At 36.6% G+C, this 15,075-nt stretch overlaps 1 protein-coding gene across 2 annotated transcripts in view; it reads right to left on the bottom strand.

Moving 5' to 3' along the window:
* Nucleotides 1-7,269: 7,269 nt before the first annotated feature.
* The window catches only part of NUP58 (nucleoporin 58), a 43,459-nt gene continuing 35,653 nt past the window's right edge, over nt 7,270-15,075 (bottom strand). For both annotated transcript variants that reach the window (XM_049867163.1, XM_049867164.1), the window contains 3 exons: nt 12,384-12,482; nt 10,695-10,790; nt 7,270-9,461 (listed from right to left, as the gene is read on the bottom strand). In XM_049867163.1, coding sequence (XP_049723120.1) covers nt 9,292-9,461; nt 10,695-10,790; nt 12,384-12,482 — 365 coding nt within the window. In that variant the 3' untranslated portion in view covers nt 7,270-9,291. The remainder of the gene's footprint in view (nt 9,462-10,694; nt 10,791-12,383; nt 12,483-15,075) is intronic.

Genomic DNA, 15,075 nt, shown 5'->3' with positions numbered 1-15,075 from the left:
AACCAGTTGTTAAGTGGACATCAACCTTTTGGTTAGTGGCCAAGCTGGTTGATCCTCTGCATCACCCAGGGGCTCCTATTAGCATATGTTGTTGTTAGTTGCCGTAGAGTGGATTCCGACTCTTGGCAACCCCACGCGTGCAGCGTAGACTCTGCTTCATAGGCTGTGATCTCTCGGAAGCAGATCACCAGGCGCGTCTTCCAAAGGCCCTCTGGGTAGGTTCAAATTGCCAATCTTTCAGCTAGTAGTAGTCGAGCCGCACTTAAACATTTGTGCCACCCCGGGCAGGAGTTAAAACCCTAGATTCTAGCAAGACAGCTGGGTTGAATTCTGGCTCATCCACTTACTAGTTGAGTGACCATTGGAAGTTATTTAACTTCTAGGTACCCATTTTCTCATCTAAAAAAAGCATAATAGTAACCACCTCATAGGACTGAGGATAATCTGAATTAATATACATAAAGGTCTTGATACAGGTCTTAGCTGCTACTCAGCACTCGATAAATGTTAACATTATGGAGGGTAAACAATATTCTACCCATATTTATATCCTGCTATGAGTCGGAATTGACTCTCCAGCAAAGTGTTTGGTTTTCAGCTTAAGTTCCTAGCAAAAAGCCCTGGTGGCACAGTGGTTAAATGCTGGGCTGCTAACCAAAAGGCTGGCAGTTCAAACTCATCAGCTGCCCCATGGGAGAAAGATGTGGCAGCCTGCTTCCATAGATTGCAGCCTTGGAAACTCTATGGGGCAGTTCTACTCTGTCCTATAGGCACACCATGAGTCAGAATTGACTTGACAGCAATGGGTTTTTTTGGAAGTTCCTAGCAAGGAGTCCTGGTGGCTCAACGGTTAAGTGCTCAGCTGCTAATCAAAAGGTTGGAGGTTTGAACACATCCGGCTGCTCTGCAGAAAGACCTGGTGATCTGCTCAAGTAAAGATAACAACCAGGAAAACCCTGTGGGGCAGTTCTACTCTATCACAAAGGGTCACTATGAGTCGGAATCAACTCAACGGCACCCAGCAAGTTCCTAGCAGTGACTTGCACACAGCAAATGATGAAGAAATGTTTGCTGAATTACACTGACTTGCTACCAGAGGTGGAGATGACAGTGAGTTCTCTGCACATTAAACCTACAGCAGCACATTCTAACACAGCAATTTTGTGAACCTAGCAGCTTGTTTTCATTTATTGACAGATCGATTTGGTAGAAGAGAAAAGGGTGCATCAGCTTGAGTGAGGGTCAAAAGGTAAAAAACATTCTGGGCCACGACCAATCGTTCCGGTAGTGTCCACTCTTTCCTTTGTTGGCTGCTGTCAGCACCGGAAGCTTCTTCCCTGTTTCCGTGGTTTTCTTTTGCAAGGAAAAGATCTAGAGTTTCTCTTGGTCTGAGCACAGGGTACTGTTTTGGGTTATAGTTGTCCAAGTATCCCCGGAAAAGCTTTCTCATTAAAATTGCCTTGTATAGTTCCTAAGTGAAGACTCAAATAGCCAAAATTGCTTACCCCTTCTGAAGTGGGCAGACCACTCCCCTCCCCACCCCCACCCCTACCCCCTACCTCAGGCAAGGATGACTGGCTTTTCTCCATGAATATCTTCACAGGGAAGCAGTGGAATAGGTCAGAGATGGCTGCTCTAGCCCATCCCTGGCTCCTTTCCTTTACACCCTACATCGGATTATTCTCTCTCCTTTTAAGTCCCATAGTCCTTGGTACTTACCTCAGGGTGCCCTGATCTATACAGTCTGTGTACTTGTAATTTTCCCCATGTAAATTACGTTATCGCATCATCTTCAACGCCTTTGTACAAGGTTAGGCATGGAAATCAGTGTGCTCTTTCTCTCTCTGACTGGCAGTAATAACATTGTAATCAAGTGGATGTGCTTTGGAATTAGGCAGATGTGGGTTCAAATCCCAGCTCCATGAATTAATAGCTGTGTGACCTTGACTAAGTTGTTCAACTTAAGCCTTAGTTCCTTCACCTATAAACTGTAGATTGCTGCATCATAGTGTAATATCGAGATTACACAAGGTCAAGTATATAAAGTGCTAAGCGTGGTGCCTAGAACAGAGTATGCACCCCATAAATAGGAGGGATGTGAGGACAGGCAAAGATGACTCTGTGGGTCAGATTTAGATTAGGCCCTCCAGCTCAGATGTGACAGGACACTGGCTACCGTGTTTGCAAGTCGCAGTGTCATCTTGCCTAAGTAATAACTCTGCCTTGGTGTGTGCTGTGAGAGGCACAGTGCAGCCACGTTCATTCACAGTAAGACTGCAGGGTAGGTGTCAAGGCAAGCAGACCCTGAAGCACAATATCTTATAATGGACCACCCAAATCCCAACACTGCAAAAAACAAATATTCCATTGCATTATTTCTAAAGGCACTATTCAAATCAGTAGGACATTAACGTGGACTTGTCAATATAATATCACAAAAGAGCAATTAATTTGCATTTTAATAATGCAAATGACTTCGTACCAACTATAGAAGATAAATCCACTCAAAAATCCAGAGACTGTTAGGAAAAGCAGTTAAGCAAGAATTTCTAATAAAAACTGTAAAGTTCTGCTGAAAGACACAAAGGACCTACATGAATGCATACACCATGCTCATAAGTATTAAGATGTCAAATTCTCCCTATACTATATTAACCTATTTGTGCAAATCTAGTGAAAATTCCCCCACGTGTCTGTCAGTTTGTTGTACTGTGGGGGCTTGCATGTTGCTGTGATGCTGGAAGCTATTCCATAGGTATTCAAATACCAGCAGGGTCACCCATGGAGAACAGGTTTCAGTTGAGCTTCCAGAATAAGACTAACTAGGGAGAAGGACCTGGCAGTCTACTTCTGAAAAGATTTAGCCAGTGAAAATCTTATGAATAACCATGGAACATTGTTTGATATAGTGTCAGAAGATGAGCCCCTCAAGTTGGAAGGCACTCAAAAGGTGACTGGGGAAGAGCTGCCTCCTCAAAGCAGAGTTGACCTTAATGACGTGGATGGAGTTGTATTTGGGATCTTCACTTTCTGATGTGGCACGACTCAGAATGAGAAGAAACTGCTGCAAACATCCATTAATAATCAGAACATGGAATGTATGAAGTATGAATCTAGGAAAATTGGAAATCATCAAAAATGAAATGGAACATGTAAACACTGATATCCTAGGCATTTAGTGAGCTGAAATGGACTGGTATTGGCTATTTTGAATCGGACAATCATATGCTCTACTATTCCAGGAATGACAACTTGAGGAGAAATGGCATTGCATCCATCATCAAAAAGAACATTTCAAGATCTATCCTGAAGTACAACGCTGTCAGTGATACGATAATATCAATATGCCTACAAGGAAGGCCAGTTAATGCGACTATTATTCAAATTTATGCACCAGCCACTAAGGTCAAAGATGAAGAAACTGAAGATTTTTACCAACTTCTGCAGTCTGAAATTCACTGAACATGAAATGAGGATGCACTGATAACAACTGGAAATTGAAATGTAAAAACTGGAAACAAAGAAGAGGGATCGGTAGTTGGAAAATATGGCCTTGGTGATAGAAACGATGCCGGAGATAGCATAACAGAATTTTATAAAACCAATGACTTCTTCGTTCCAAATACTTTTCAACAACATAAACGGCAACTATACACATGGACCTTACCAGATGCAAAACACAGGAATCAAATTGACTACATCTGTGGGAAGCGACGATGGAAAAGCTCAATATCATCAGTCAGAGCAAGACCAGGGGCCGGCTGCAGAACAGACGATCAATTGCTCATATGCAAGTTCAAGTTGAAACTGAAAAAAATTAGAACAAGTCCACGAAAGCCAAGGTACGACCTTGAGTATATCCCACCTGAATTTGGGGACCATCTCAAGAATAGATTTTGCCCATTGAACACTAGTGACCAAAGACCAGAGGAGTTATGGAATGACATCAAGGACATGATACATGAAGAAAGCAAGAAGTCATTAAAAAGACAGGAAAGAAAGAAAAGACCAAAATTGATGTCAGAAGAGACTCTGAAACTTTGTTCTTGAACATCGAGTAGCTAAAGTCAAGGAAATGATGAAGTAAAAGAGCTGAACAGAAGATTTCAAAGACAGGCTCAAGAAGACAAAGTATTATAATGACGTGCAAAGACCTGGAGATGGAAAACCAAAAGGGAAGAACACGCTCAGTGTTTCTCAAGCTGAAAGAACTGAAGAAAAAATTTACACCTCAAGTTGCAATACTGAAGGATTCTATGAGGAAAATATTATACAGCTGAGGAAGCACCCAAAGAAAATGGGAGGAATACACAGAGTCACTATACCAAAAAGAATTTGTCAACATTCAACTATTTCAGGAGGTAGCATATGATCAGGAACCGAGGGTACTGAAGGAAGAAGTCCAGGCTGCACTGAAGGCATTGGCAAAAAACAAGGCTCCAGGAATTGACGCAATACCAACCGAGATGTTTCAACAAACAGATGCAGAGCTGGAAGTACTCGAACACAGCTATCTGGCCAACCAACTGGAAGAGATCCATATTTACGCCTATTCCCAGAAAGGTGATTACACCAAACGTGGAAATTGTTGAACAATATTAATATCAAACACAAGTAAAATTTTGCTGAAGATCATTCAAAAGCAGCTGCAGCAGTAAATCAACAGCGAAATGCCAGAAATTCAAGCTGGGTTCAGAAGGGGACATGGAACCAAGGATATCATTGCTGATGTAAGATTGCTCTTGGCTGAAAGCAGAGAATACCAGAAAGATGTTCACCTGTGTTTTACTATCCAAAGGCATTCGACTATGTGGATCATGAAAAACTATGGATAACGTTGCAAAGAATGGGAATTCCAGAACAATTAATTGTGCTCATGAGGAACCTGTACGTAGATCAAGAGGCAGTCGTTCCAACAGAACAAGGTGATACTGATTCGTTTAAAGTCAGGGAAGGTGTGTGTCAGGGTTGTATCCTTTCACCATACCTATTCAATCTGTATGCTGAGCAAATAATCCAAGAAACTAGACTATATGAAGAACAGGACATCAGTATTAGAGGAAGACTCATTAACAGCTTGCGTTATGCAGATGACACAACCTTGCTTGCTGAAAGTGAAGAGGACTTGAAGCACTTACTGATGAAGATCAAAGACCACAGCCCTCAGTACGGATTACACCTCAGCATAAAAAAAAAAAAAAAAAAATCCTCACAACTGGACCAATGAACAACATCATGATAAACGGAGAAAAGATTGAAGTTGTCATGGATTTCTTCTTACTTTGATCTACAATCAATACCCATGGAAGCAGCAGTTGAGAAATCAAAAGATGCACCACACTGGGCAAATCTGCTGCAAAAGACCTCTTTAAAGTGTTGAAAAGCAAAGATGTCACCTTGAAGACTAAGGTGTGCCTGACCCAAGCCATGGTGTTTTCAATCACCTCCTATGCATGTGAAAGCTGGACGATAAATGAGCAAGTCCAAAGAACTGATGCCTTTGAATTTTGGTGTTGACAAAGAACATTGAGTATACCATAAACTGCCAAAAGAACGAACAAATCTGTCTTGGAAGAAGTACAACCAGAATGCTCCTTGGAAGTAAGGATGGCAAGACTATGTCTCACATCCCTTTGATATGCTGTCAGGAAGGATCGGTCCCTAGAGAAGGACATCGTGCTTGGTAAAATAGAGGGTCAGCAAAAATGAGGAAGACCCTCAGTTAGATGGATTAACACAGTGGCTTTAACAATGGGTTTAAAATTAAGCACGATTGTGAGGATGGAGCAGCACTGAGGAGCATTTTGTTCTGTTGTGCATAAATCGGAACAGAGTTGATGGCACCCAACAACAACACAATGAAAATCCCAATAGGCTTTAAAAAATCAAACCTGAGAAAACAGATACGAAAGTTCACTTTGAAGAGTAAGTGTTCTAGAATAGCCATCCCACAGAAGAACATAAACAAAAACAGAGAAAAACAAGATCGGGCATCCTCCCCACCAGGTACCAAAATAAAGCACAGGGCTACAGCAATTAAAATAACGTGGCACTGGTGCTGGGACAGCTAACACAACACATCATTGTGCTACCCAAGTGCTTTAAAGTAGACTCTCTCTCTTAGCACCACCACCCACGTATACGATCCCCATTTTTCAGATGATGAGTTTGAGCTCTATAAACAGTTAAGAAAGTTGCCCAAGATCACACAGGGTCAAGGCAGGGGTATGAACCTAGCTGACTCCAAGAGTCTAACATATCTAACAGGAAAAATGTAATATTCATTATCTAAAGAGCTCCTACAAATCTTAAGAAAAAAACCCTATATTTATATAAAAATAGCCAAAGGATATTAACATGCAATTCCCACTGATACACAAATAGCTAAGATATATATAAAAGTTCAGCCCTATAAGTTATTATTAAGATTGACAATACTCAGGGATACAGAGATTGCAAGGAAATGGGTATTCATATACTGCTAGTCAGAGTGTACATATTTTTGGAAGGCAATCTGACAGTAAGACATATAATTTATATACTTTTTTTGCAATTCTTCTTCTAGAATCAATCACAATAAATAAATAAACAAACAAATAAATAAATATAAGCCTAAAAGGTCATGTACAAGGATACTCACTGTAGCTTTTTCTGTAGAATTAAAACATTGGAAAGAACTTAACTGTCTCTCAGTAGGGAACAGTTACACAAATCACAGTCCATATGGGACAGTATGTAAAAAGGAAATCTATATAGACTGACACAGGAAGATGTCAATGATACACCATCAAAGGGGAAAAAAAGCAAGTCACAGAATATATAGAGTTTTAACTCATTTGTTAGAAAAGAGAGAAAGATAAAATGTGAGAAAAGGAGAGAAAAATGAAAGAGAACGAACATCCTATACACATGTTGGTAAAGACATTTTTAAAAGGACCTGCACAGATACATACTGAACCGTGAAGAGGGACCCTCTGGGGAAGGAAGGGGGGCTGAGGCTTTAGGACTTGAAGGGGACTTTCACGTTTTAGTAAATATTCTTCTATATAATGGAAATTTTTATTAAAAATGTTTACTGTTTTTAATTTTGAAAAGACAAAAGCAAATGATAAAGAACTTACTATCTTGCGGTCAGTCTTAGGTTTAAAAAAGAAATGTGAGATGTATAAACTAGTGAAGGGAAAAACACTAGAAACCAACCAAAGAGAATACAAGAGCAGTAATCCGCAAAATTACGTATTAAGAACAACTACTGACGCCTACAAAGAGTCAAAGCAACTGACACAATAATTTTATTGTTTACATAACGATAGGCTTTGGACAAAGTGAAGACAGTGGAGACAAAGACAACACATTTTAACTCCTATCACAGATTATTCCGTTACAAAATTTCCAGTGGTTCAACATATTAAAATGTAAAATATACAAAGAAAAAAAAAACAACAATATAAATATTCAGATTTCTGCGGCCCAATGCATGTCCCTTAAAAAAAAAAGTTTGATTTAATTGTATACTTAATTCTGACAGTAATTCAAAACACAAAATTACACCTTTCCTAACCTATTCCACAATCTGATTTGGGAATTACAATATTAGAGAAGTACACAGAAATAAAAACAAATTCAGTGCCCCAAAACAAACGATTTTCCTTATTTTAATGCATTAAGGTGCACAAATTTCAATTTAAAAAAGCCAACCATTGCTATATGCAGATAAATAATACAGATTGGACAATACTTTTATAATTAAACCCAACTAACATTATACTAAAAATATATATGTGTTTATATATATATGCAATCCTATCTTAGAAAAAAAGGTGCCTTGGTGAAAATGATTCTGAAAATATTCACTTGATGCACATTATGTACAAACCCTTCTATATAGAAAACTATTTTCAATGAAATTCCATGTTCACATTCCATCTGAAAACTGTACTTGAAAGATAAATAGGTCTACCTAATGGTTTCTCTTGGAAATCACAGCTAAGGCAGTTCTCTTTCAAAGGGCTCTCATTTCTCTGCACTCTGCTTCACTCACGAGTACTAATACACACACTATGACACAGATGCAACCTGACATTCCGATGGGCTATTATTACCTGGAGCTCTGTCACCATCCGAACAAGGGAACGTTTATAGCTGCTACAAAGAATTTGTTTTTCCTTAAAATATACTGTTTTTCTATTCCATATTAAGCACTTACTTAAGACATTAAGAGGCTGATAAGCCACTCCATTTGGTGTCAACATCGATAGCCCTCTAAGAAAGAACTCGATTGGAATAGCTAGAAAAGTTTCCACTAAATAGTGCATCCGTCACCTGCATAGAATCGATTTGGCTTAATAGCTCTTTGTCCCAGAACACCAGTCTGGAGTTCAAATATGCTCCTGAAGGCCCATCTTGGAAAGAAAAAAACACTTTATATGTGCAATATGGGAATTTATAAGATAATGAAAGTTAAAATCTGCCTGACAAATCTCACAGCGTTCCTCTTGTGGAGTAGCTGCTAAAATCCAAAGTGGAAACGAAAACGGAAAATTCCATGTTTCACATTCCATCTGAAAACTGTACTTAAAAGATAAATAGGTCTACCTAATGCTAGACTCAGTGAAGTTGAGCTGACCAAAAATTTATGCCAGAAACTATTTCAACAAGTCTTTAAGCCAACAGCTGGTAATGAACTGGTGCTCCTAGTTCATCATTCGACAAGCACTGAGGATTTGAAGCTTAAAGGGTGAGAAACTGGATACCCTTAGAAAAGGGGAACAGTCTGAGGCAAGAGTTGTAGGTCTGTAAATATATATTTTCTATGCATACACAATTGTGTGTATTCTTCTGTGTATATTTATATACATATTCACAAGACGCCCTGCAGTGTATATAGTTCAAAGGCCTTTATCAGGAAACAAACTGATGTTAGTACAGACCCTAGAGTCATACCAACTGTATACTAAACCAATGTGCATATATTCACACAGTGTAAACCTTACTGAGAAACACTGCTATCGACACTAAGTTAAACAGTGGGTTTTACTAGTCAATCAGTGATATAATCAGAACATTTTTTTTACAAATCAAAATAATGAAAAATACACAACCGGGTTGTAAATTCACAAGAAAAAGCTGTTCGGCATGGCAAGTATGAACGAAGTTCAAATTCCAGTGTAGGGAAAAATATCAAAACTTTATAAATCTCGGATGCAATTTAATTACTGCATCAATTTTAGAAAAATAGACTCAGAATGAGCGATGCTGCTATGGATTCTCTTAACACACCAACCCATATGTTTATCTTTTTCCTCTTTTGTTTCCAGCTGGCGGTTTCTTCAACTGAAGGAGTTGTCCTCCTGTTCCAAAACCTGCAGAGGCAGGATTGGACACCCCAAATGTCAAACCAGCTGACGCCGTGATGCCAGGGTTGCTGAAGTTAAACCCAGATGTACTTGAGCTGCCAAAGCCTTATGTTTAGGGAAGAAAACATTTATATCAGAAGTTAAGTCACAAAAACAAATTTAAAAAAATGGGATGAGAGGTAAATTTCTATCTGAAAGAACACATAATTGATAAGAATAGTAACTATTTTAGGGTGCTAAACTTCTAACGTAAATTTTTATAGGAAATTAATTTAGCTAACAACTCTACGTGGCACCCTGAGAGACAGAAGTTTAGTGATATAGGTCAAAAGAGAAGCTTTAGCACAAGTAACTGAAGTCCAGAGAAAATGTGAAGCTGCCAGAAACTTTTTTGTTAATTAAAATAAATCAAGATGCCTTCTTCCTCAGCCCCACCATAAACATTTTATCAAGGTGTAGAACAGACAGACCTTTGGTCCCCCAGACAATTCTAAGTCCTCCAAGGAAGCCTCAAACCCACAGTTTTCAGGACAACGAACACACTAAAGAGCAGTACTTGCTGTTCTGATTTTTATACAGGCTCTCATATAATTAAAATACTATTACTGCCTAGTTAACTAATAGCATCTTTATCTATCTCTAGATCCAGATACCACTGAATTTTACTATTATTTTACTCAGCTGGAAGTGCTGATTTTAACCACAACTTTGTATTAAACGGGATTTCTTTCAACTATGTCATTATATTAGACGTACTATCTATCCCTAAACAGTACATTAAAACAAGCCATTATTTACAAACATATAGTAAATGCAAAAGTAGATGTAATTTGGAATTTTCTTTCACCAGAGTCAAAAAGATTACACCTATTTCAAAAATGAACATGGAACCCATTAACCACCATTAAGACTGGTATTTAAACCAAAGGCATTTCTAACTGAAGACATCTCTTGGGAATACAAATCATTCTCCTAAACGAACACAGATAAAAACTGGGTTAAACTTTCACAATGATGGTTTTCATTTTTGCAATGACAGGAAAATTATTTAACCATGAAGCTAGTCACCAGGGTTCAAATGAATCTTTACTTGGTTAAGAGAGGATATAATTATTTATCAAGTCAAACTAAGAAGTCTTCTTATTAAAAATATTTTACAAACCTAACCTTTAGTTTGTGAGAAAGATAAAGCTATGTAATTAGCTAGGCTTGCACGCTTTATCCAGGGAGTAGTAACAGAATCAGTGACTTTTGGGGGGAGATTAGAAATAATAATAGCTGTACGTTTAAATAATTTGCACTTTTCAATGTGCCTGAAATTCAGGCAGAAACACAAACCTGCACTAAGACTTCCTGAGGGTTTATTTGTTGTTCCAAATCCAAATGTGGAGGCCCCTGTGGTGCTGCTTCCAAAACCAGAGCTAGTTCCAAAGCCTAGTGGAAGGGCAATAGAGAAATACACAACGGTATGTAAAACACAGGTCAACGGATACTAACAAGTAAAACCTAAAATTATCAAAGGCCTAAGAAATACAGTCTTAAAAGACATGACCTTATTAAGGAAATTGCTTTTTATTCCATTGCATAAGACTTTTGGAAGAAACAGATTAATTTTGAAATAATAATTTTATATCTATTTAGGCTAAGTTTATGACCCATCAATAATTTAAAAGAACAAGGTCATGCAAAAACCAGATCGTATTAGTATTTTCTCTCTCCCAAATGGGCTGGAAGTTTTAGTGAACACTCAAGTGTGATATTAGCCAAACGGGCATAAACATACCTACTCAAGGGTATTTCGTTTTGTAAAAAAAAAAAAAGATGGATCAAATTCACATATAAGCACGGCATGCACAACAATTTAAAACACTAAACGCCGCAAGGTAATTGTACTCTGCTCTTGGCCGAAACAGTTTCACTTAACAAAAACCGCTGAAAAACTACACAATGGTCAATCGCTTTACATCTACTCAATTAACAGTAGGTTCCTACTGTATGACCAGCTGGTACAACAGTAAGAAATGGGGGTGCAGACATCATGATTGTCCTCTTAGCAATAACTATTTTCATAATCTTAAAAAAGAAATATTTTCCCCAAAGTTTGTCAGCAGCTTCTGCTAAGTACTCTTAAAAGCCAGATGCTCCGCGAATAGAGTTAAATGACTTTTTAGGCTGCTTTGTAACAGTTTATCTAAAATACTGAGTTTAACGCTATTGCCTGTAACTCTAAGAAGTATGATGGCAAACTGGATTATAGATCAAATAAAATATGCTGTCTAAATTCTAGCAATTCCTAATAGAGTCTATTACTTTAAGCGGTCACAACAGCTTATAGGCTTTCCTTCTTATGAAGATATATTTTAGTGAGAATAAGGGTATCTTACTCATTACATTTGTCAAAATATAATCAACTTTCAATCACCCATATCCAAGAATTTTGAATGCATTTCTATTTAGCATGTTTTTGCAGAAGACTTACCTTACTGATATATAGTTAACTTATGAACTATTAAAATAAGCTTAATTCCTTACGTATACAAGTATGTATATAGGCAAATATGCGAAAAGTACTTAGGAATAGGTGAAAGTCTGGCTGTTCAATTTGTAATGAAATTATTTCCCCAGTTAAAGTGCTCACATTCAGAAAAAGAAGACTATGATTAGAGCATGTATATTCGAAATATTTCAGACTCTAGTGTTAAGAGGACTAATTTTTTAAATTTCTAATTAAAATTAAATTCATTAACTCTAAAGTTAACATTTTAGCATACCACTTTAAAAATACAAACCTCCCTACCATATAATTTTAGTAATTTTTTATTTTTCCTTTTCACAGAAGATGAAATGATTCTTTAAGCTCTAAAGCTAATACTAGAAGGCATTGATTAAGTCTGGAGAATCGTTTTTGCCAGATGGAACCTTAACTTCCAAAATAGCAGCAGATCCTCTTAGAAATTTGTTTTTACAGTCCAGTATCAATGCAAACGCTTAATAGTCCAATAAAATATTAGAAAAGTTAAAGTGTACCTCCAAGGTTTGAAGAACCTAAGCCACTTGATTGCAAGCCAGTGCCAATACCTGAGCCGAAAGGCGTTCCAAAACTAACTCCCAGAGATGGTTGTGGCCCTGGTATAAAAAAAAAAAAAAAAAAAACGGGGGGGAAAAAAAACAAATTTGCCTTACTCTTTCAAGATTAAAGCTTCTTTACGAAATTATTTTTTTAATGAACATTATTACTTTTAACAAATGCCATTTAGTTTTCTGGATGTCTTCCCAGCCTAACTTATCTATCCCCAAGAGATTAACCTATTAAAAAAAAAAAAGAAAAAAAGCCAGCCAATTTTTAAATTAACCTGTTCCACACTAAACAAATAAAATAGTCTTATGACACTGAAAGATAACTCTTAGTTAAAGCTACTATAATTTGAAATCTTTAATGTATTATAAATTACAGTTGTTTTTAGATCTACTTCTAGAATTGTTTTAGCTCTCCCCACTTGTTTTCTGGTAAAAAATAGTTGGTGTAATCAGTAAAGGTTTTTACTTTTTTAAAAACAAGCTCCTTATCATTAGAGTCAAGTCTCAAATGATCAGAAGAGACTGACGCTAACCTGGCAAAAATATCATGTTACTTCAAAACAGTGAGTACCAAAAAAACTAGGCATGATTTAGCATATGAAATATAAATGATATATGCAATAAATAGATAAAAAACAAGACAATGCTTTATTTTATTAAATTTATTGTTCATTTTAAAGCAAATCAATTACACAGTAACATGACAATTCCAACTTGTTCACAAAAAGTGATAACTGAGTTCTCTTTTTAGCTCCGCTACATGACACCACTTTTCACCTGATTAAATAAGATAGATAAATGAACATTCACAAAGGCACCGAGGTGCACCTTGACAAATCCAATACATTCAAGATTTCAATTCAGAAGTTTCCTTTCAACATTTTGGAAGATGCACTCGGACGCAGAACGATTACTTATCCTTTGCCCATTTACTTTGAAGATCTTGGCTGAGTTTGTTTGGCAAGAATTACATCAAACTTACTAGCCTCTCTTTGTAACTATTTTTTTTTTTTAACTAAGCAGAATACAAAAATCTAAAAATCTCTCCTTTGATAAATAATTTATGAAAGTTATTCAATAAATTTCATAGTATAATCTTCAATCTTATCTTTTTCAAGCACAGTGATCAGTGCATTTCAAAGTGAGGGGACTGCCAAAGTAATATGAACAGATTAAAATTTAAACTTTTCAAAGAAATCAAAGCTTTTCAGTTAATGAAGAATGAGGTTTGTCCATTCAGAAGGTAGTGTAAAACTATAAAGCATTAAAAACCAAAACAAAACTGAGAAACTACATTTTGCTACACTGGGACAGAAACTGGACTTTTCAAATAGCTTCTACCCAGAAAATAAACAGTAATTAATAGCAGCCAAAGTTCTTATACGACTATTAAAAAAATAAATTAAAAAAGGATTTACATTTTTTATATCCAGTTTGAGAATAAAATATCTGCCTAGCAGCTCTTTTGTAAAATGTTACTATAGGAAAAAGAAACTAAGCATATTACTTTCTCATTTCTAACAAAAATAATATGTAGAAAACACATGCCCAGTTTCTTTAACATTGAGAGACTTCAGTGTCACATGTTAACAGGAGGCACTGCTGGTGGAAGACCCTATAGAATGCACACCACAACCCTCAGCCCTCCGAGTCATGACAGTCACTCAAATCGCGTGCTTTCTATTGTGTGTGAGTCTGTTTTGAAAAGCACTAGAACACAGTTTCTCTAATCATCAATATTCGGGGTATAGAAAATCAAGAACTTACATGTAATAGTGACAAGACTTTTCATTGCACAACAGGTACATGGTATGTTGAGTTTTGTACCTTCACACAAATTCTGAAGGCAACATTATTTATAAAACTAGTAGGCAAATGTATAACATTTTTTAATTGTAAAAACTCATGATATTTAAATATCTCCCATGCCAAAGTATTCACATATATTACACTCTGGCCACCATATAAATTAGTTTCACTATTAGAAAGCAGAATCTAAATACCTCAGGCAAAAGTTCCGTAAACAGTTCAGTAAGTCTGCTTCAAAACCTGAATATTCAGCGAGAGACTCTTACTTCCATAAATAAAAACCAAGTTAGCAGTAATATATTCCAATGACTGCCCAAAGTGAAATCTTTACGTAGAGTAACATTTTACAAAAGTTACCACATTATATATTCAAACACAACAGAATCAGGTTCAGCACTATTAATTCATATTTTCCAGAATAAATTCTACTTTCTTAAAAGTAAAACTGCATTCACAGGAAAAGACTAAAGTGATAAAAATTCTTTAAAGTCTTCCATGATCACTCAAAATGCCTAATGTAATTAGTATGGTTATTCCCAAGTCATATTTTGAAACTAATTTTTCTTAAAAAACAAAAAACGCCTTTTCCCCAGTGTGAAAAGTTTTATTACTCTTAACTGATTTAATGGAGAATGTTCCTTTGGTTATTAAATACAAAAAAAAAAAAATCACAAAACTACAAGAAACTAAGATGAAATACTTAAAGTTTCCTATTTTAACACTACACCTTAAATTTTCAAACCTACACTAAAAGCTACAAAGTAGGAATTCCTAACAAAATGTCTCCTCTCTCCTTAAATACAGCAGCTAAGTCACATGAAGAAAGTCTTAT

Source organism: Elephas maximus, chromosome 23 (genome assembly GCF_024166365.1).
Source record: "Elephas maximus indicus isolate mEleMax1 chromosome 23, mEleMax1 primary haplotype, whole genome shotgun sequence".
In the NCBI taxonomy this organism is placed as follows: Eukaryota; Metazoa; Chordata; class Mammalia; order Proboscidea; family Elephantidae; genus Elephas; species Elephas maximus.
Note: the sequence above shows the minus strand (reverse complement) of the source record. Positions and strands in the feature narration are given on the sequence as shown.